This window comes from Tursiops truncatus, chromosome X, assembly GCF_011762595.2.
Source record: "Tursiops truncatus isolate mTurTru1 chromosome X, mTurTru1.mat.Y, whole genome shotgun sequence".
NCBI lineage: Eukaryota > Metazoa > Chordata > Mammalia > Artiodactyla > Delphinidae > Tursiops > Tursiops truncatus.
The window spans coordinates 108,040,511-108,063,885 of NC_047055.1; the positions used below are offsets into that span (position 1 = coordinate 108,040,511).

General features: G+C 38.6%; 1 protein-coding gene across 6 annotated transcripts in view; it reads right to left on the minus strand.

Annotated features, from left to right (window-relative positions):
* Positions 1-23,375, minus strand: part of POLA1 (DNA polymerase alpha 1, catalytic subunit) — a 303,889-nt gene that overhangs the window by 136,800 nt on the left and 143,714 nt on the right. For 5 of the 6 annotated variants that reach the window (XM_033850128.2, XM_019927727.3, XM_019927725.3 and 2 more), the window contains 2 exons: positions 9,196-9,374; positions 7,238-7,369 (listed from right to left, as the gene is read on the minus strand). In XM_033850128.2, the coding sequence (XP_033706019.1) occupies positions 7,238-7,369; positions 9,196-9,374 (311 nt within the window). Of the gene's footprint in view, positions 1-4,459; positions 5,252-7,237; positions 7,370-9,195; positions 9,375-23,375 lie in introns of those variants that run through there. The other variant, XM_019927729.3, reaches the window with a different exon arrangement.

The following is a 23,375-nucleotide window of genomic DNA, read 5'->3' on the forward strand; positions in this document are numbered from 1 at the left end:
CGGAAAGACGGGGCAGCGAGGCCCCAGCCTAGGGCTGAATCTCAGGGTGGGAGCGGACGGGGGCGGAGCACGTGGAGGAACCCAACCGAGCCACGTCATCCACTGTTACCTCAGAACAGAATAATGAACGTTAACAGCGAGTGCTCTTGAGGCACTAAGCACTGGAGATGCATCATCCCATGTAGTCTTTCTTATGACCTGATGTGCCAGGTACTACCACTGTCGTTGTCTTATAAGCTACGAAACGTTGGCCTCGAGAAGTTACTAAACCGCTAGATGACCAAAAAGAACTCTGACCAGGTGTTCGAGTACAAAACCTCACAGTCCATCGCGAGGCTAGCAGGGGCTGCTCTGAAAACTGATAAAAGCAAGTGCTAAGCTTTCCAAACAGGAGGAAAGAACAGGCAAGGGCAGTGGCTACGACAGCCTCCACCTCTGACAAAAAGCTCTCAGAGGAGGAAAATATGCACATGCGGGGAATGACATGGGCAAGAGACAGGCTATGGCCCGAGCTCAGACCCTGCAGAAAGATCTGAGGTCAGTGTTCCCTGTGGTCAGGGCACCTGAGAATTTGGTGTGGGTTCCCTCCTAGTTCCTCAAGATCATGCTCTAGTTCTGCGACTCCCCAAATAGGGTCCATGCCATAAGGTTAAGATTAAACAAAATAAAAGATAAAGAGGTGTTGTGATAAATATAGAGAGTACAAGGAACGTTGGTTATTCTATGAAGGTTAAAAGTCAGGTGGCATATAAGGGTGTACCTGATCCAATTTGCTTATTGGAACTCCTTTTTTTTGAAACAGTTCAAGTTTAATTTGTTGATATATGGCTTGTGGTCTATACTTAGACAAACACTAAGTTCTACAACATACTGGAACTCCTTTATAACAACTAATATTCATACCATGTTAACGCTGTTTGTGTAGAACACGTAGCTGGCACGTTTTAGGGGACTAGATTTGACCTGTTATTCCCTTAGATTTGTACAATAATACATTTACTTACAGTAAGATTCTACTTCTTAGTTTTTCTGTAGAACACACCATGGTGTTGCAGTAAAATGTTATACCTGACTGAAAATCAGCTTGGTGGATATTCATACTTAAGAAAAAACAGCCATTCGCTAATAAAAACACACCAATCCTCCATCAATGGGCCCTGGTATTAGAATACCGCATTTAAAAAAAGCAACTGGTGTCCGTGGTGTTCATTTATGTTAAACTTCCCTATCAAATGGTGTGGAGCAAAAAGAAATACTAATTCTTTTGTTTTGTCTTAACAAGATTTAAGATGAGTTCTATGGATTCCTAAAGAAATGATCCTTCTTCAGGCACCGCTGGGCAGCATGGATTGCACTGCCTGGGATGCTGAATGGGTGGGATGGATATCTACTGCTTCTTTGCATGCCTTTTGTACCACTTATAATTATGCTGTTAAGAGTCTTTACAAAAAAGAAACCCAGTTTATTCTTTTTAAATGTTCTAAATATAAATGCAGAGGCAAGGAGATAAACAATAATTCCACTGGTGCTTAGAGTTTAAACTATTTGAACTAATGTACCTGTGAGACTACTGCATATTGCAACCTACAACCTAAAAACTATCAGCCCATATCACCACAGGTAAGAAATGAGAAATTTTGAGGGTTATTGAACACCGAATATTTGCAGCTGAACAAGACAGAGTTACTGAACATCATTGCATGGCTCTAAAACCCTCAGATCCGCCAGCACACGATAGCTGTCATGAAGTACTGCTACATTTGAAAAGCAAAAGGCAATGGAAGTAAGAGTGGGTCTATAAGTAAATTACACGGGTAGGGGTGGGGATGGGGGTGGCGATCTAGTGAGAGGCTGCTTCATCTTTAATTATTAGATTTATTTACTAATTGAGCTCTGTGTATTCCTAAAGAAATGGTCCTCCTTCAAGCATTGTTGGACACCATGGATTCTGTTGCCTGTGATGCTGAGTGGGTGTGTATTTTGGTGGAGCAAATATATTAACCAATACTTCACCCTGCCCTCCCTGCACTTTTAAGGTCCTGTCCTCAGATTCAACGTCTGGCTTAACAACATTATGTTTGGTGGTTGTTATTAATTTTGTTTTCAAGGAATGCATATCCATTCCAAACTTAACAAGCATCATTTTCTGTTTTTTTTTTAGCAAAGGTGCAAAACCAAAATGAACGTGGATTTTTCATATACCACAAAACATCCCACTCCACTTCCTGGATGTGTGCTGTCTTCTAGAGGGACTCACAGTATCATTGGTCAAATGCTCCCTTCTTACTAGGTGCTCACACACGTGAGCATAAGAAAGTCTGCATCATGAGGCAAGTAACGCTGGACATTATTTTTGGAATTCCTCATAAAAGTGGGTCCAAAAGAGATTTTTAAAATGTGACTTATACCACAATTAATATACTGAGACAGAAATGGGAAAAATACAGGGAGAGAGCAGGAGTATGAGAGGAAGAACAGCTAGGCATCCACTCTCTGCCACCCTGTGTAGTAAGAGTGAGACTCTTGTGTCAGGACAATGAGAATACGTTTCTGCACGATGTGATTTTGCATCTTAATAAAAATATTTCTGGTCAATGCCTCTTTGCCTGACACTTGGTTTGGGGAGAAAACAAATTAAGGCTATGAACTTGGAGATGGGCATATATTGAAACCAATAGTAATCAGTGACATAAAATAAAGACAGGGTAACAAAGGGCTATATTAATGCTTTCATGACCTTAAATTAATGTGGAGTCTTGTGTTAGCCTGAGAATCTTGTGAACCACTAATAAACCTTCTGCCAATATGATAGCAGTGCAAAAAAGAATTTAAAGAAAAAACAAGAAAGTATATTACTAAACATTAAAATGCATACACTATTGAGAGCAAACGGCTGGAGCAGAGATCACAGATGAGACACCGAAGAAAGCACAGGTCCTGTCCGCAGAAAGCTTATGTCAGGAAAATTCTGAGACTGTAAAACCAACAGCAAATTTCTAAGGAATTCAATCACCTATTTCTGGTCCTAGCAACTAATCAATGTTATCATATGCATAGCACTGACTAGCTGTTAACTGTTAATTTTTCTAGATGCAGGGCCAGCAATACCTCTGTTTAAACAGCATAGTGAAGTGCCCCAAGTAATGCTCCTTTACAAGTTGCTGGAAACACTACAAGGCTGGTGAGAAATACATTTCGCCCCACTGGAACACTCTAAAACCTGCATAAGCCATCAATGGGAATTGAGGAGGATATTTCAGTTGACTATCCACCTTTAGAAACGAATGGCTCTTTAAGTATTAAAATGAGGGTTTAATGTACATTATAACTAATAGTACTTGAGATGAAAGTAAATGAGCCACTACCCCCCTCCCAGGTACCAAGAGGGGTCAGATTTCCCATTTATCAGCAAGTCTTCAGGGTAGGCAGCATCTCAATCTCACATTCTCTTCTGCGGCTGCTTCATGGATGGCTGAGGGGAACACTTCAAAAATGAACCAGCTAAACAAACTTCCCAGCAGCACTTGACAGAGCTACACCTATTCTTCCCATTTCCAAAGCAGTGGAGAATTAATTACCAGTTCTATGGATCTATTGTAAGTATAATAGACTAAAGAGCTATCACAGACACATTTATTGTAAAAGCACAATCCCAAGAGTGTCTACTGGAGGGCCAAAACGATTAACACAAATGCTTTGTCAGATCAAAGATAAAACCTGCACCGCCCAATTGAGGAATGAATTAGAACAGTGGGTTATCTTTCAAATTAACCAGGGCAGTTAGTGAGGAAAATTTCATGAAAGTGTAATTCTTAGCCTTTGTGAATCCACACAGCAGGCATTCTGCCAGCTGACAAGATGATGAAATTTTCATGCTTAAAAAAAGCCCTCTTCATTTCCCAATTTAGATTAGCTAGTGTTTCTCTCCCCTTTTGTGCGTGCGTGCGTGCGTGCGTGTGTGCGTGTGTGTGTGTGTGTGTGTGTGTGTCTATTTGCTCTTCTGAAGCAGAATTTAAGGGGAGGGGAAACACATATCAATTTTTCACTGTAAAACTGAGTCTTTTAAAAACATCCTTAAAAGCTGAGAGATATAGTCTTTAAACTGCCTTTTTATGATTTTCAAAGAAATACCAGTTCGATTTTAACTTTGTATAGAGGAACCAATTAGGACCGGGGCATGAAATCAACTTTGAATTAGAGCTTTCTGTGCTGCCTCAAAGTCTTCCAATGCTTCGTCAAATCTCGAGATAAAGCATTAGAGTTGTTTTCCTCCTAAGGAAATTAATATATTACTTGAAATATCCTTGCTTGGTGCTTCTTGTATTTCTACGTATACAGAAATTTAAATGTTCTATGAAACAAGAATCCGAAGGATACAATCATTGCTGTACGGTGAGAGAAAAAAGCATTTCCCCTGCTATTAAAGGAGCCAATATTAAAACACTACGATACAGACTGATTCTCAGATATATAAAAATTTTAATGTTTGCTGTATCACATTTATTCAGTCAGCACTATTTATTCACCACAGAATACAACAGAAGATGTGGTGTATTTTTTTAAGAGTGATTAAGAAGTATACTTTGCTACCCTAAACTTTGGCCCTTTTGTTCTTGACAGCCAGATTTCTTGGTGATCTAGAACTGTGTTCCCTGGCAGGTTACAGTGTTTGGTTAAGTACCTTATACTCCTCCACTGTCTTACAAAAGCTCCTTCCTTATGGAGATGCCTCCTTTCTCAATGTAGGTTGTTCTTGCCTGCAGTGATTCTAAAACTAAAATGAAAAAAATATGGAGAATCTTGTTCTCAGTCCACTAACAACTTTATGTCTAGTGGGGAGCATTTTTTAACTTGCAGAATAGGAGGGAACTCCTTTGGTCATTAGCTTCAGAGAACAGTCACTTTGATCTCAGTACTCAGTACCAACATCCTTATCTCCAGTACACTTGGTGTATTAATCTCCAGCTGGATTACCACTGCTATGGTATATCACACTGAACTAACTGTAATCAGGATCACTTGAGGCATGATGACAAAAGAAACTCCACACCATATCCCTCTACTGGCAAAGTTCACTTAAGTCTGGGGTCAGGAAGAAAGAGAACACTCTACCAATAAACTGTAACTTGGAGGTGCATGAGCTCTCTGTATAAAAGCTCTGATCTTGAGAATATCTGAAACATTTGTTCATCATGGGGCCATGAAAAGAACGAATAATGGATTTCTTTCTCTTCTAGACAATCACATATGCCTAAGGACAGAAAGTAGAGAAACAAGTTCTTAATTTTGAGGACAATCATATCTTTCTTCAAGTGTAGGAATGACATTTGGGTATTTTAATTAGAAATGCCTTAGGAAAGTCAATCAAGTGGGCAGTTAACGACAGGAAAACTAACTTGCTGCTAGTGAGATGGTTGGTAGACAATTAAAACAAATGCTGTAGAAACCACGGGTTAAACGTCTGGATGCCTAAAACTAGGTTATTTAGCTTGAAAAATACTTATACAACCACGACCACCACACCACACACACAGTTAGAAATCAATCTTTCAGTTAGGGCATATTTCTAACTATTCAGAAGATCATTTTTCTGCCTATTCTCAACTTAGTCAAAACAGATTGCCCGCTCTTAGAGAAGGAAATAGATGAGCTTCTTATAGTATTAACATTTCCACGGTGAAGATTTTGATAGACTAAACACAGAGAGAAAACTCAGAATTCTTCCCAAGAGTCAAGAATCATGCTCTGCTCAATGAGGTCTGTAAACGAGCTGAATAGTTTTGATTTGGACTCTTCATGCTAAATAAAGGCCTAACATTTCACGTGCTGAACATTTCATCTACTGCGGAATGTGAACCCACAGATAACCTTTATTCCCATCCAACTGTTCATTAAGTAGAGCACCAGATTATTCACTAAAATGTTTCAGATTTCCCAAAATGTAGCCATAATTATTATTTTAAAAATATCTTCAGACAAACCTACTTGGTTCTTTTTTCTTGACGAATACAAATTATTCTACTCCAAAATCACAAGACTAGAACTCTATGCTTTTACTCTTCATCCTAATGATCTAATACTTGATTTTCATTTAATGAGTTCGATTTTAAAGAAGATAATGCTACGTTATATGTTAACTAACATATAAGTAGAAATTATAGGATGATATTGATCAAAGTCAAGAGTCTTACCTAATAGAACCAGAGCATTTTTTGGGAAATGCGTTGCCAGCGTAACCTCCACCTAAGTTACAGTGAACTTTCAAGTAACAAATTTTGTTTAGATGACAAATGACATAATGAAACACTAAGAAAAATCAAGTGGGAAATGTGGTGTTTTTTCTTTTAATTTTAACTTTTGAAGAGAAAAAAACTAATTCATATGAAATGTGTTAAAAACCAAAACAAAAACTTTGAAAGGAACCTTCTTTCTAATGCAGACAGCTCACTCACTGTTCTGGAACTTTTCCTATATATTTATAAAAATTAGACGTTCTTCTTTAAAATGCCACACAAAAGCACTGAAATTTAAAAGATGTTTATTCTGATTTCTTTGGAAAACTAAGCTATGAAATGGTTTAGATGACCACATAAACACAAAGTGTTAGCTAGTTGGCAGTTTTTTAAAATCACCACACGGGAAGGGATAGTTAGGGAGTTTGGGATTGACATGTACGCACTGCTGTATTTAAAATGAATAAACAATAAGGACCTACTGTATAGCACAGGGTACCCTGCTCAATTATGTAACAACCTAAATGGGAAAAAAAATCTGAAAAAGAATAGATATATGTATAACTGAATCACTTTGCTGTACACCTGAAACTATCACAACATTGTTAATCAACTATACTCCAATAAAAAATAAAAAGTTTTTAAAAAGTAAAACAGAAATAAAATCACCACACATGAGTTTACAGCTCTAGTTGCCAAAGATAGGTAATACTGATTTTTCCTCCTCTGATCGAAAATCTGAGTGACCATTTAACTTCATTTTATTTAGGCAGCAATAAACTACAATACTTCCTGATTATATTCTCATTTTTCCTTAAAAGCAAAAACTTCATTACTAAAAATACTGCTCATTAATGAGATGAAATGCCCAACAGAAAAATCAAATCATTTTCCTGTCTTTTCAAAATTTTACAGTTTCATACAAAAACCGTATCATTTTATTTTAAAACAAGTACCAAACCTTAGTAAGTTGCATATGTAAGACACTCATTATGGATACTTACTTCGTAGTATTTTTTAATGCATCGTCTAATGTCCATGATCAATTTGTTGCTCAGCTGTACCATAAAGGTCAGAGGCGAAGCCTTACATTCGATGTTACTGCAACGATACAAGCTGGGCTCCATATCGGTTCCCTACAGAAGTCAAGACAGACAAGTACACAAAAGGTTATAAAAGGTTTCTTGTGCTTAAAAACTTACATGCTGTCCTGGTGTACAATATTTTAAATTCATTTTATTGGTAAGCTTTTTTTTTTTAACATCTTTATTGGAGTATAATTGCTTTACAATGGTGTGTTAGTTTCTGCTGTATAACAAAGTGAATCAGCTGTACATATACATATATCCCCATATCTCCTCCCTCTTGCGTCTTATTGGTAAGTTTTTAACCTTATTTTCTCAACCACTTTCCTCCCAAAGATCCCCTCAGTCACCACATACCTTCTACTCTTGCCACCATCATAATGGAGTACAAAGCCCAAGGGAAAATCTTGAAATTACTTTTTTTACATTCAATACACGACAGACTATGGATAAAATAGTTTCCCCTCTGAAAATACCAGTGAAGTCGCATTATTGGAAATAAACATCCTTCCTAGAGATACTGATCAAGAATTTAAATTTGCACTTAATTCATTCCAAGGCAAAGCAAGAGCGTTAATGACAACAGTTTGCTCCATACTGCCAACTTAATTTTAAGAATAAAGCCTAAAACTTAAGCGTTACACCACAGAGTGATCACTTATTGTTAGCTTAGCAAATCTAAAATTTCTGTAACCACTGCCCCCCAACAAATGAAATGTATTTGGGGGAGGGGAGAGAGGAGGAGTAAAAATTTGAAAAAATGAACTATTAGTACTTGGAGAAAACGTTTTGTTTTGTTTTAAACAAAGACAAAGCAAATGTAATATTCAGGGAAACTGTTGGGGTTTCTGGAGCATTTGTTTTCCTTCTTGATACTTAAACATCTTGGTTTCCTGCTCCAATCTGGTACATAACCCTACGCCGCCACACGAAGCAATTCCAGGTGGAAGAGATTTTAGAGCTTGACATCGGGCTCTTCCACAGTTAGCCCATCTGCAAGTCGTCAAGCCTCCATGCAATTAACTATCTTATTTACAGCTGTAATGAAGCAAAACTCAAGGATTTAGCAAGTATTGCTGATCTGTGTCTGCCTCTTCCTTGCACTTGCTTCCAAAGACTGCTTTGTTTTGATTCAAAAAAATGCAAAACATCTGCTGTTTGTCCAAATTAACTTAAAATAATTACTTTTAATTTAGATAAAGGACGTATTTTCTTTCAGTTTCAAGGTTTTACGTGGTTCTGCTGCCTACTCATTTGCCAATGGCTAGTACATGTATAACACTGCAGTGGAATCAAGTAGATTGGCTAAGTTTCAAGTTCTGATCCAAGGTCAATGATACATTTTTTGGCAGTACTTCTTTAGAGAAATGTCTCCCTGTGACTTTTTTAATGCCTGATATGCAAAGACAGCAAAGATAATCACAGTACCTTTGTCAAAAAGGAGGCAAGTGGGATGTGTAAAGATAAACAAAAACTTTCCAAAAACACTTAGTTCCCCATTAACTTGATTTAAGATAAAGGAAAATATTGCTCTAAGCCTTAATAAATTGGGCCGGGAGTGGAGAAATACAGGTTGCTAATTAAGGAAGTACAATAAAAATACTTTAAGATAATTCAGAGTTTTTAAGAGATTCCATTTAAAAAACCAAGGCCAAGCATTCTAGGAAGCCAAAAACAATACTCAAGCATACTCTATTAAGAGGTTTCAAGCAGAAATAAGTAAGCTGTGAAGGCAGAATTCATATGATGCTAAAATTCTTTAAACACATAAAAACCTGTGTTTTCTTTTTCCTTTTTATACACATAGTAGAGAGAAAATGGACTTTATACTAGTTCACTCACAAAACAAACAAACAAAAGAACCAAAAGCAACTAACCGAACCATCGAAGACGCTATCGTAAATATTCTCAGTTCCACATATAGGGCATGGACATTTGAACCTTTCACAGTCCCTGTATTTCTCTTCATCCGTGAGCTGTGCTGGGCCACCAAGGAGAGCATCATTCTCTTCATCTCTGTGATAATGATGAACTCTAAATTGGGTGGCGTCAAGTCCTATTAATGTTAAAGAAAAAATAAATTCAGAAAGGTACAATTATTTAAATTCCCTTCTCCAAAAATACTCCAAAGAAGAGAAATCAGAAAAGAATTATTTCAAATTCATGCACATACTACACAACTATTTGAACTCAAGATAGAGGCTCATATCACCAAGACAAATGACTTCCTTTTTTAAGGAGATTATAAACAAAACAAGTAAACTGCACCAAAACAATGCAGAGACATTCCACTGGACATTTGCGTTTGGAAGCAACTACTTCTATAGGATGGTTTTACTATTTTCTTAAAGTTACGATAAAAATCTCAAAAAAATGTGCACTGTTAAAATCTCCTAAAATCAAAGTATCACCATTAAAACTGAAAATAGAGAATAAAAATCCCATTATGGAAAACAAGTTCACTGCTATTACAACTCCTTCAAGCGCAGACACCACTGCTAACCCTGATTTCAATGCAGTGGTCGATTCCATCTTGGCTCAGTAGTTAACAGCATGTAGGTTGCAATCTAATTCAGTGGTTAAAATTCAGTAGCAGCATCTGAGTCAAAACTCAACATGTTTTTTTTTTTTGGTGTTCTGAATTCAGAAATTTAAAATATGTGCAAAAACAATGAATCTACAAACTCTACAGGCCACAATGTCCCCGACAATACTGAAGCCAAATATACCTTCTATATTTCAATCAAAACAACACAAGAAATCAATCGATGCATAGTTTACACTATCTTGTTTCCCCAAACTATTTGAGAAAAGAAACGATTGTAAGGCCAACCAATTTAACTTGCCTTTGACCAAAGCACATATGTCAAAATGTACTATTTGGATTTACACTTAAAGATATTCCACACTGTATCTTATAACATTTTCTTGAAAGCATTCCTTAGCAATCCCAAAGAATTCTAGGCTTCTGAGTAATCTAAAGAAAGCTATCATTTGTTTTAGTATAAAGGTAAATAAGTAATAAAAACAGTCACTGAGCAAAAAAGTTCAAATACCAAAAACATCTAAAAATTATTGTAACTCTATCAACAGCTTGCATAGTTAGATAATCTAACAGATGTATTCAGAACTCAGTGACAAGATCCTAAATCCCATCTGGTCAATTGTCAAGTGACATCTCTTTAATTATAAAAGACTTAGGGCTGACTGACACAGTGGAAAGGTGCTGAACAAAGAATGAAAAGACTGAGACTTTGAGTCTTGGTTTTTTCACCTGCAAGAAGGAGCTACTACCACCACCGTGCACTTCTGGAGTTTAAATCGGATGTGAGGGACAAATCATTTTCAGTGGTGCCTATCACTGGTAAGCACCCAATAAATGCCACGTGAATGAAAAAATAAAATACTGGATGAACATCATTTAATCCACCATTTAATATTCATTCAAAATTACAAATTTGGAAAAATATATGAAACGCACGTTCGTGTTGCACAGCAAGTTAATAGCTGCTCTTTGTAGTAATTAATCAAAGTGAGTATTTCCCAACATGATAGTGTATAATAAAAACAAAGACTACACATTCAAAGCAAATTGAAAAACTGTTCTTGGTTACTGTAACATAGGTCACTTGGCCCCAAGACTCACTATACATTTTTATTTTACAAGTTACCTATAGCTTAAGAGCAACAGCAAGTTCGTGAAGTGTGGGGGAACATACACCCTCTCATTTAAAGACAAGGAGGGGCAGAGGAGTAAGAGAGACCATGCCCACGCCTGTGAATGGTGCCATTTCTTCTCTGTAGTGAAGGGCAACTGCTGCAAATTCCTGAACCGCTAGCTGTGAATCCAACTGTATTCACATAATGTCTTGCTTTATTCACGATTATGAGAAAGCAGCTCCACCTTTTCTCTGATGGTATAATTATTCATCAATTTCCCAGGCCAATACTATTCAAAAAGTAAGGAAACAGAAAAATAATAAGTGTTTTCTGAAAGACAAGCTTCTTTCACAACCTAAATATCAAGGAACAAAACAAAGCTGGCTTTGCACATAGACAAAACTGGCTGGGCTCTAACAAGGAAGCAGTGAAATCTCTTTCTAGGCCTCCCCACCAGCCATGCCCACTGAGTGCACCTGAGGCTTGGGGAGGCCTGCCTGCTGAGCACACCACAACTGGACATGGGCTGCCTTGCTACTTACGGAGAAAAGCCCAGCAAGTGACCAAGAGTTATGAAAAATTATCAGGCCTTATGAAATGCCTACTTTAAATGTCCATTTCCACAATCCTTATCTGCCCATGGCAGCAACAAAAACAAATGGCCTACCTAATTACTTCAGATTTATTCACAAGCTGATTTTTTTTCAAGAGAAGGGACTTCACCTCAGCACTCTTGGCCATAAGTCAGTGGTAAATTTTTTAAATATAAAGGGAGAAGACGGTGTAATTACCTTAAAATATTAGATATATAACGATCCTTGTACAAGAAGTTACTTGGATACAAAAATATCACAAAAAAAGTGATTTCCTTGGAAGGACAATTATAAGTTCAACAGAAAAATCACGGAGGGCTAAGTTAAATCTTTTTAAGAAAACATATAATTAGTCATGTTAAAAAGTATGGATCATTGCTGCTGGAGTCCTTTTTTAAGGTCAAAATCCATGCTTAAACCGCAAACTTATTCAACATATAAATTAATTTTTCCAAATCCGCACAAAATTGGCGATAAGCAGCTTATTTAGAAGTTTCAGGAAACTTAAAAAAGTTTTACTGCTTAAACCATAACTCGTTAAGGCTGGAGCGAAACAACAGGGAAAAAGTATCTGGTGCTGCCACCTAGAGGTAGATTCTGAATTTTAAAATGTACAAAACAGCTGCTACATAGAACTCCATTCGTAGTTACTGTCCCTCCAAAATGAAGCACTATTGTCAGAAATGACATTAAAGCAAAATCTTTATCATCACAGTTTCCATACATGCATATACAGGGCATAATCAATATTAAACTGCACACCATACAGTAAGTAATCACAGTAGTCTTTGAGCGAGCAAGAGATAACAAAACTGAATTCCAAGTTCCTTATCTCTTCTAATGAGAGCTTTCTCTGAACAACTGGCTTAAAGAAACAAACTTTATGCCCCAGCTGAAAAGAGATCTTCCACTTCTACTAGACTAGCTTTTGACAGATGACTTCAATCATTTGGTCCAGCACAGAGTAAAAGGAGGAGCAACCTCCTTGGGCTTGGCACCAGTTACGTGGGGGAAGAGCAGGAGTGGAAATGATGTGTGCTTTAATTCAACCCTGTGGCTTGTCGTGACCCAGCCGCACCGTTTTGCTTGGGCTGCAGTGGGGGAGTGGGGGAGGGCAACAACGACGAGACAGGACAGAGGGGCAGCGGAACGAAATTAAAATACTGTCATTTATAATTAGAAAACTTATAGGATCTCACATTATTTTGGCAACAGGATCAAAGCTCTCATGTTTCAAGAAGTATTTATAGAAAGTAACATCACAGGCACTGGAGGGGATGAGTTCAGCAGTGCCGTGTTATACTTAAGATCTCCACATTCTTACCACACATTTAGCACAGAATTATTTTTTTTTACCACAATTTTCTAACAATTGTAAACTATCTGTTTTTAGAATGTTCACTTGCCTCCGTTTCCAAGGAGTATTTAAAATACTCCAAACTCAAAGCATTAGGTTTAGACTAAGGCTGATGCGCCTGACTAAATGATCTTCTTCCTCCAAAAGACAAGGTCTCTATTAGTGCAACTGCAAATAACTACAGTAAAGTCAATTACATGTGTTCATACAACTGGGGAAGAGGGAAAAATCCATATGAATGAAACTCCAGATGAGTAGAGTAACTGGTATTCCCAAGCAGTTGTCTGTAATATGAATCACTCAAACTACTAGGGAAGCTAATTAATGAAGTCTTACTGTGAATATTTTTTTCTAAAAATTTCTTCTAGCAAATGAATCCTTTCCACGAATCCAAGCTTTCATATAGCTGGACTTCTTAGAGAACAATATACAAACTGAAAACTTAGTAGGATTAAAGAAAAGATATTTAATGAATTTTTAAAAGGTGACTGCTATATCCATAAAAAGCCTCGTATAAGAAAGTTCATAGCAGCTTTATTCATAATAACCATAAATTGGAAACAATCTGATGTCCATCAACAGGAGGATGAATAAACAAACTGGTATAATCTACCATGGACTACTACTCTGCAATGAAAAAGACAGAATATTGACACGCAACAAGATGGATGAATCTCAAAAATACGCTAAGTGAAAGAAGCTGAACACAAAAAGTATATAACAGAGGAGATTATTTATATAAAATTCTAGCATAGGCAAAACTAAACTATGGTCCTAGAAATCAGATGAGTGGCTGCTTTTGTGAGGGGGAGGGTATGGACTGGGGAGAGTGCAATGGAACTCTCTAGGCAATGGAAATATTGTTTTGATAAACTGTTTGCATAATACTCTTAACGCTGTACGTTTCATGGTACATAAATTATACTTGAAAACAAAAACATTCCAAATAGAAGACGTTTGTGATATATACTAAAAACATTCCAAATAGAAGATGTTTGTGATATATATTTCCAAAGAACTCATTCAGAATATAAAAGGAATGCCTGCAAATCAATAAGAAAAAGACAACTCAACAGGAAAGCAGAAAAAGACTTGGACAGCTCACAAAAGAAGATATTCAAATGGCCAATAAGCATAAGAACAGGTGCTCAACTTTATTAGTCATCCAAGAAACACAAATTAAAACCACAACATTATGCCATCACATAAAATGGAGGAGAGAGGAAACACCAAGTATTGGTAAGAATGTCGAGCACTCAAACACTGCTAGTAGCGGGTCTAAATTAGTAGGACCACTTTGGAAAATTGGTAATATCTACTAAAGCTGAACATACATGTTCCCTATGACCTAGCAGTTCTCCATCTAAGTATATACCCAACAGAAATATATACAATTGTTCAACAAAAGACATGTGCAAGAATGCCCAAAGCAGCACTATTCATAACCACCCGGAGTGGAAAGAACCCATAAGTAGGTAAGTCACACAGTGTAGTATATTCATACTAGACAGAAATGAAGTACGACCACATGGACCCATCTCACAAACATATTGAACGAAAGTAGCCAGACATAGAGAGTAAAGACATAATTTATACAGCATAGAAATATAAGAACACTTCACCTATGATGTTAGAAGTCATGATAGTAATTTTCTGGTGGGGCATGGAGGATAATTTCTAGAAGGAAATACGAGGGAGCTTCTGAGAATGTAGTAATATATTGTTTCTTGAGCTCAGGACTGACTACACTGGTATGTGTTTACTTTAGCAAAATTCCTCAAGCTGTTCAGTTAGGCTTTTGCATACTTTTCTCTATGTATGTTATACAAGAAATTCACACTGATTTCTCATACCACATACAAAAATAAATTCAAAATGGACGAAAGACTTAAATGTAATAAGACCTGAAACCATAGAACTCCCGGAAAAAACATAAGTACATTCTTTGACATTGGTCTTAGCAATATTTTTCTGGATATGTCTTCTCAGGCAAGGGAAACAAAAGCAAAAATAAACAAACAGGACCACATCAAACTAAAAAGCATTTGCACAGGGAAAGAAACTAGCAACAAAATGAAAAGGCAGCCCACTTAAATGGGAGAAGATATCTGCAAATAACATATCCAATAAGGAGTTAATATCCAAAATATACAAAGAACTCATACAACTCAATACCAAAAAAACAAACAACCTGATTAGAAAAATGGGCAGAGAACGTGAATAGATATTTCTCCAAAGAAGACCAACAGATGGCCAACAGGCACATGAAAAGATGCTCAACTTCACTAATCATCAGGGAAATGCAAATCAAAACCACAGTGAGATATTGCCTCACACCTGTCAGAATGGCTATCATCAAGAAGACAACAAGTAACAAGTGTTATCAAGGATGTAGAGTAAAGGGAACCCCTGTGCACTGTTGGTGGGATTCTACGTTTTTACAACCACTGTAGAAAACAGTATTGAGGTTCCTCAAAAAATTAAAAATAGAGCTGCCATACAATCCATACAGTTTCGCTTCTGGGTGTTTACCAGGAAAAAACCAAACACTAACTCAAAAAGATTCATGTACTGCAATGTTCACTGCAGCATGATTTCCAACAGCCAAGATATAAAGCGACCTAAGGGCCCATCAATAGATGAATGGATAAAGATGATGTGGTGTACACACACACACACACACACACACACACGAATATTACTTAGCCATAAAAAATTGAAAGCTTGCCATTTTTGACATGGATGGATCTAGAGTGTATTATGCCAAGTGAAATAAGTCAGAGAAAGAAGAATACCACACGATCTCACTATATGTGGAATCTAAAAGCCAAAACAAAAGGAAAACAGAGTCACAGATACAGAGAGCAAATGGGCGACTGCCAAAAGGGAGAGGGAGTCAGGTGGGAGGGGATAGGCAAAGGGGATTAAGAGGTAGAGAGCTCCAGTTATATAATAAATCATGGGGATGTAATATACAGCATAACGAATATGGTCAATAATACTGTAATAACTTTGTATGGGGACAGAGGGTTATTACACTTACTGTGGTGATCATCTCATAATGTTTGCAAATGTCAAATCACTACACAGTACACCTAGAACTAACATAATATTGTACATCAACTATATTTCAATTAAAGAGAAAGAAAATTCACACTGAAGAAGGTAGGAAAAGTAAGTAGTAAGTATCTCTCATGATATATCTCTGAGTTTGTTTCAAAATGTGTTAGATTGCAACCAGACATTATGTACCTCCTCACAGATGTACACACCATTACCTAGGAAGTCGGATTAGCAAAAACGAAAATAAACTGGACTGAAATATGGGCAGCTCTTTAGATCTAACTACCATTTTACAGGAAATAGATGGGACAGAGGGATGGATGTGTTAAAGGATACCACTAGGATGCAACTGGCAAACTCCAGAATAAGGGACATTCCACATGACAAAAATCACCAGTTTCCTTAAATAAATTGGAAGGATCAAAAAAAAAAAAAAAGAAAAAATAGAGAAGATTAACTATCATATGGACTCTGACTGGATTCCAATTCAAAGGAGGAGCTTCTTTTTAAAAGAAAAATGCATTCACAGTACGATTGGGGAAATACATTTATTGGTTATGTGATGAAATGAAGGAATTGTGGAGTTTTTTTCCTAGTGATAATATCGTAGTTATGCTGAAAAGGGGGAAACCTTGTCTTTTAGAAATGCAAAATGAAATATTTAAAGATAAAATGATATGTTGTCTCGAATTCACTTCAAAATCATCAGAGGAGGAGAAGAAGGGGAGTAACATTGGCCACAGTTGCAGATGGCTGAAGCTGGGTGATGAGCATCTAGGGGTTTCTTACACAGTTTTCTCTACTACTGTACATGTTTGGAATTTTCCATAACAAAAAAGTTTAAAATATTGCAGGATCTAATTTAATGATAAACAACTGACTATACAAGTGGCAAACAACTGAAGCTGCCTTCCACCACCAACAAACCTCTCCATAAGATAAATGGAAATTTTCTGAGTATTTTAAAAGAAATAATATCCAAACCTTTGGGTTAAATAAACTCTCAAGAGTCTTATTGTCCTGCAAAAGATAACTCCCAAAATCTTGATGAAAAGAAAAAATTCTTTTCTTCTTTTTTTTTTTGGACAGCACTCTCATAACCGCATGTGATTACTTGTAATGCCCTTGATGACAGCCCTGAACGTGAATTTTAACTTAATGAAACCTGTACCTCTGAACAGGAAAAAAACCTTATTTTTAGACCTGAGAAAACACAGTAACTTTATGCTGAAAAAATACTTGGAAAATAAAATAACACAAATAAAACAGACCAAGACTGCTTCTCTTACACAAAGGCCTGTCCTCTCCAGCTATGTTGGTAGATTAAAAAAAACCGTTTTTTCCCCTTCTGATTTTGTAAAAACTGTCTTATTTTTAGGATTAAGAGTATTTATATTTTTTCACCGAGGAGGAACCTAATATTCACCACCTTTACTCGTTTCTGTCTTATTCATATGTATACATTTAACATAGTTTAAGTATTTGTGCACAATGCTGTATTCAGCTTTTCATTTGTTACGTCTTATCCATTCTTCTATAGGCTACACAATCTTGACGTCATTTTAGTATGCTTAATATGATGATCTTAAAAATTTTGATCTATACTTAATACAATATTGTATACTTGAAAGTTCCTGCGAGTAGATCTTAAACATTCTTACCACGCTTCCCCTGCCCCAAAAGAGTTAACTACGAGAGGTGATGGATGTGTTAATTATCTCGATCTTGGTAATCATTCTACAATATAAACGTGCATCAAATCACCATGCTGTACACTTTAAAAGCATACAATTAGGGAATTCCCTGGTGGTCCAGTGGTTAGGACTCAGCACTTCCACTGCTGGGGCCCCGGGTTCCATCCCTGGTCGGGGAACTAAGATCCCAAAAGCCGCACAGCGTGGCATGCATGCGTGCGTACATACATACATACATACGTACATAGAATTATATTTGCTAATTATTCCTCAATAAAGTTAAATTAAAAAAAATTGATCTTACTTAAATAATTTGAGAAATCCCCATTTTCCTTTGGAAACTCCAAGCTTTACAAAGTCAGAGTTCGAAACCACTACACAAAGCAATTATTCTAAACATGCTCTGGTGTGGCTCCAGGTTCTTAGAGGTGTGCCTGAGTCAAATGAGCAGCACTACCTCGGGCCCTCAGCACAGGGAGCCAGTGACACAGAAACAAGCACCGTGTGCTCGCCTTATAGGGACTGCGGTGCAAGGCAGTGTAATGGATACCCTTCATGAGGCTCTCTGTGAATTCCCTTGCGTGTCCTGAAGAGCAGCTGGGATGGCCTGGGCTACCCCTGGAAGTCGAAGCCCTGCTGCTTATCACTGGGCTGGAAGGACAAGTGGGAGGTGGGGACAGGCAGCCACTCCCGACTCCACATTGGCCTCTGCAAGGCACATGCCCACAATGCCTCAAACGCCTCCATTTTTATAAACTCTTCCCAGGTGGCCCCAGCTAGAAGTGGTCTCTGCTTCCCCCAAACACTGAAACTCCTTTATTCTACCTCTTTGGGGACATGTACTTGTGCTGTCCACTAGACTTCCCCACAACAGGGAAATTGACTCAACAGGCTGGGCTGTGATGTGAGTAAGGGAGCCACGGCTGACTCAACTTCGTATCCCTCACAGCACCCATTACACTGCTGAGCACGGCAGGTCATCAACATTCATCTGTTCCATGGATGCATAAGTAGGTTGGGACTAAGTAGGCTGGGACCATGAGCCATTTGATAACGTGCTTGGAATGGCGCTCCAGCCTGGAAGGGGCGGTTCTTACCCACTGAGAAGACTTACTATCCTACACTGCATTTGGTGTGATCTTACTTCTGAAATTTTACTATGAATTATGTCACAGAAAATAGTTAAGGTTTGGAAATGCTGGTCATGTACGTACATTCTTCTGAGAGCTTCATCATGAAAAGAGCAAAGTCTTGATCAACAAAGTAATGCCTGAGGCACTTGCTGGTGGCATCGTTCCACTCCCAACCACCTGTGCTTTTCCCCCACCGCCACCCCACCACCTTTTGTAGGTATATCTCCCCGGGTCTACCAAAGGCACCCCCAAACATGGCATGGTCCGCTGCTGCACTTATTTTCTTAGAAGATATCACGGTACCCTGTTTACTGACAAAAAGCACCTTCTGTAAGGTGGGTGGTATGGGCCATTTTTTAAAAGGGGGGATTATTACTCCCCAGTCTAACTCAGGAACACACCGGGTTAAGTGTGCTGTCTTGTTCTAAGCACTACTTTCACAGATTAAATGTTAAATTCTCATGTTCTTCAAACATCAATAATTTCTCAGGACCAATGAAAAAACTGCCCTGATAGGCAAATGACTGAAATTTTATCACTGACCGTGAAGAAAGGTATTTGACAGTTATTGTACAAATCATTCCTCATCGGAGGAAAGATATTATATAATTTTAAGTACTGTTATGCATAAAATATAAATTTATTAAAAGATGAAATTCAGGAATGAACTTTAGAGTATTCTAATCCCCAGCCTGTTTTGCCAGGTACAGAAGACTATTTGGATGTTGGAGCATACTGTGAATATTTCACCCACAGAATATAGAGAGCTTTCATTAGAACGAGAAAAAAGAACCCTATAGTCTGGAGAACAAAAGCTGAGAGTTCCAAGTTTTAGTGGCCATGTTTCCCATAGGGCTATTGTATAAGAAGAGTAATACTACATTTTTTTCTATTCACAGATGGAAAAGAGTAAAATTTAGCTTTATTTAAGCCCAACAGCAATAATCTTGCATGGGTTTCAGAAAAATGATACACATTTTACTGTGGGATAATGAGGACCATTAGTTATTAGGGAGAACAAATTATTCTCTTTCAATACAACAGACTTATTCATTCACTCATTTAATAGACTGTCCTCTCTCCTTTTCACTGAAACGACCTTCCTATACAGAACACCTGGCCATGCAACATGCCACCAGACAGACTTCAGGAGGTATCCTGATGGGGAGAAATAGAGAATTTCCAAAGCGAAGCCACAGGATAAAACCAACACTTGATGCTTGCCTTTCATTTCAAGGAAAGCAGTATAAAAGCAATAGAAAAAGAAGTAGTTGAAAAATATAGTTGCTCTCCACAAAAGAGTCTGAAAAATAAAAAATCATGAACTTAATAATTTTTCTAAATGAAATTATGCCATTATTCCTGATTTCTTTATACTAGCTAAAAGGACAAAGTAGCGAACTTCACTGAAGTTTCTACACTGTCATGCATTTGATTAACCAAAGATAAAAACTACATTAAAGGCAAGAGAATTATTTTATGTTTGTGATTAGGCAGTTGCAGGGCTTGTATTTTATGTATATATCTGCAGACTTCAACTTATTTAACGGTGTCAGTTCACTAACGGCAGTTTTTTTTAATATAAAGAAAAACAGATTTAGAACTTTAAAAACAAATTACAGTAATTGTATGCCTATAGCTTGCACCTCTTAGAAACCATGCACCCCTAACACTCCTCCCCTTACTTCCCCACCACTTCCCTATCTCCTCCCTTCTCCTCTAAAACCACAGGCTAAGTGAGAACTGATAACAGGGGCCTCAAATCCCCTAGTGAAGAACAGCCACCCTAATTTCCACTTGGGGTAGAGGAATAAAGGACACAGATCAAAATGCAGCTCCCAAATACGGCAGGGGGCAAATGCCTGCAAAGACCTGCCCAGCAAGCTTCAATGTTTTCTACAGATCTTCACGGTGACTGGCACTTGCTGTTCTGCCCTTCATTACTGTGGACGCTCCTATGAGGAAAGAGGGAGAGGTAAAGGACTAGGAGATTTACTACGAATGTAGATAGGTATGTGGATACCGTTGGTGACGGCGGGGCTGCGGTGGGAGGAGGCGCACCGCGCCATGATGACAACTTCACATGTCTTCAGCATAAAAACTGCTGCCAAACAGCAGAAGACAAAAACGAGAAAAAGAAGGTACAAAGGGGAGTGGCAGCAGCTCCTTCAGAGCTACAAACACAGGCCCCTCAGCAGCTCCAAGCGGCTACCTGGCACCCAGAGCTTTCAGGTGATGGGGTAGGAGAGATGGGGATGTGTTGAGACCACGCACAAGCATGACGGGTCCCCTCTGTAGGCCGAGCCTGGTCAGTAATAGCAAGAACACTCTGAAGATGGGGCCCACTAGGCTACTGGCTTGGAAAATGATTTGTGAAAACTGGATTCATAAGACAGTCACAATGATGAGAAAGTTTCATCTTTAAGCAGCCACAATCTGCCTGCAGTTTAACTGATATGAAAATGATCTTAAATATGACCCTGCAACCAACGAAATCAGTCTGGTCTCCTCCAGGTATGGCCAGTCTTGAGACATCTGAGCAGGCATCAGGCTGTTTACCAGCCAGGCTCCACCGCTTTCTACTCTACACTACAGCTCTTCTGCCGAAAATACAAGGCTCCACCCTTATCTGTTAAACGTCACTCACAAGATGAAGCTTGTTCCAGCTACCTCTCCTCGGCTCTGGGCCACTGGAAACTTCAGAACCAAAGAAGGAAAGGGCAACGGTGAGCCTATGAAGCAGGCTCTTGATGATCCAAATGGAAAACCTGGAAGATCTACTCTACAAAACAAATGCTTCTGCTGAGGGGCTGTCAGCGGCACTGGGGGTTTGCAGTGGGGTGAGGAGGAAGCACAAAGATGAAGTTCCCGGGCCTTCACACCCACGCCACCACGCTCCTGACTGAGGGCATGTGTCACAGCCTCCCAGAGCTAAGAAGAGGTGGTGGCTACAAGCACAAGCTTTGCAGTCATGCAGAGCTGGATCCCAGACCAACCACGGTCGGCCACTCACTAGCTATGTGACAAGACCAAGTTAGTTACCTCTCTAAGCCTCAGCTTTCTTCTCTGTAAAATGAAGGAAACAACATAGCTTCATGGGGTTACTGAAAGGATTAAATGAGATAACATATGCAAAGTACTTATTACAGTTTCCAATAGAGTAAGCACTCAAGGCAGAGGAGAGAAAAAAGAAGGAAGCTAAAAAATATTGTGCACTTACACTCCCTCCTCCCAGCTGAGGATTTATAAACATCATCAAATACAACTCAACTTTGAGAATACATTATATGATGATCTGGGTAGCAGAATTTTATCTTCCTAATTATGTTTTGCTTAGGCAAATGTCAAAAATGAGTTTCCACTTCCAGAGCAGACACTGATGGTGCGGGGGTGGGGGTGGGGGGGTGGCGGGACCCGCTGGTGGGAAGGAGCTCAGAAACATATTCAACAGGGGCAGTGTGGAAAGTATGTGACTTGATGATTCATCTGTCCAGTCTCAGTCCACAAACGCACAGAGAGCTAACTGCGTGCAAATCCCAGGGACTAGAGGAGTTTGAACATACTTCTGCAGAGGCCTGGCAGGGGGCTGGGGAGTGGCCATAACAGGCATTCACTGCACACTCCCCCACCCAGGCCTGTGCAGAGTATCTCACACGTATCACTAATCGCTCCCTCAGAGCAACTCTAGAAACCAAGGCTGAGACCAAGCTTCAGAGGCTTCCCAAAGCCACAGAGCACATGAGCGACAGAACCAGTGTTTGAACCCAGATCCCTATGATGCCAAAGCCCGTGTCTTAAGCCAGACTTATTCAATGAGAAGAGGAGGAGGATTTTCCATGAAGCATGGACAGATTAAACAATGCCATATTTAGGGGACCCTGAGTACACTAAGTAAGAAGTCAGGCTAGAAATACAGGTTGGAGCTAAAAAGTTAGTCTATAACTGCCGAAGTCAGAGACTGTAAGATGTCAGTGGCAACAGAACTTATAGTGAGGAGCCAGCCAAGGACTTTATTAGGCACTTATTCTAAGAATATTCATCTTTGTGTACAATGGGATAGAGAGCAGAGAACTTAAAGCAACGTAACTCTCAACATGCTGGTCATCTAGAAAGGAAATCAGGGCTGGTTACGAAATACATTTCTAAGCAAGAGATGACAACCTGGTGACCTGGCAAGAAGTCTGAGAAACAATGAGACTTCAGGGTTGGCTGGCACCTCCAGATGATGAGAAATTAGCAATCAACTAATTCCGAGAAGATAATGAGTCCAGTTTTAGAAGAATTTTTAAAAGCAAGAGCAGGATACTCAAAAGGAATCGAATACAACAAGTTAAACGTTTTAATGTTAAAAAAGCTGTGTATTCTCACTCCATACAAAAACACATTTAGAGACTGAGACAAGAGGAAACAATATTCAAGATACAATGAATCTTATTAAGTGAAGTTCACTGATTAAAGTGACAACGATGTAGGGACTTCCCTGGTAGCGCAGTGGTTAAAAATCTACCTGCCAATGCAGGGGACACAGGTTCGAGACCTGCTCCAGGAAGATCCCAC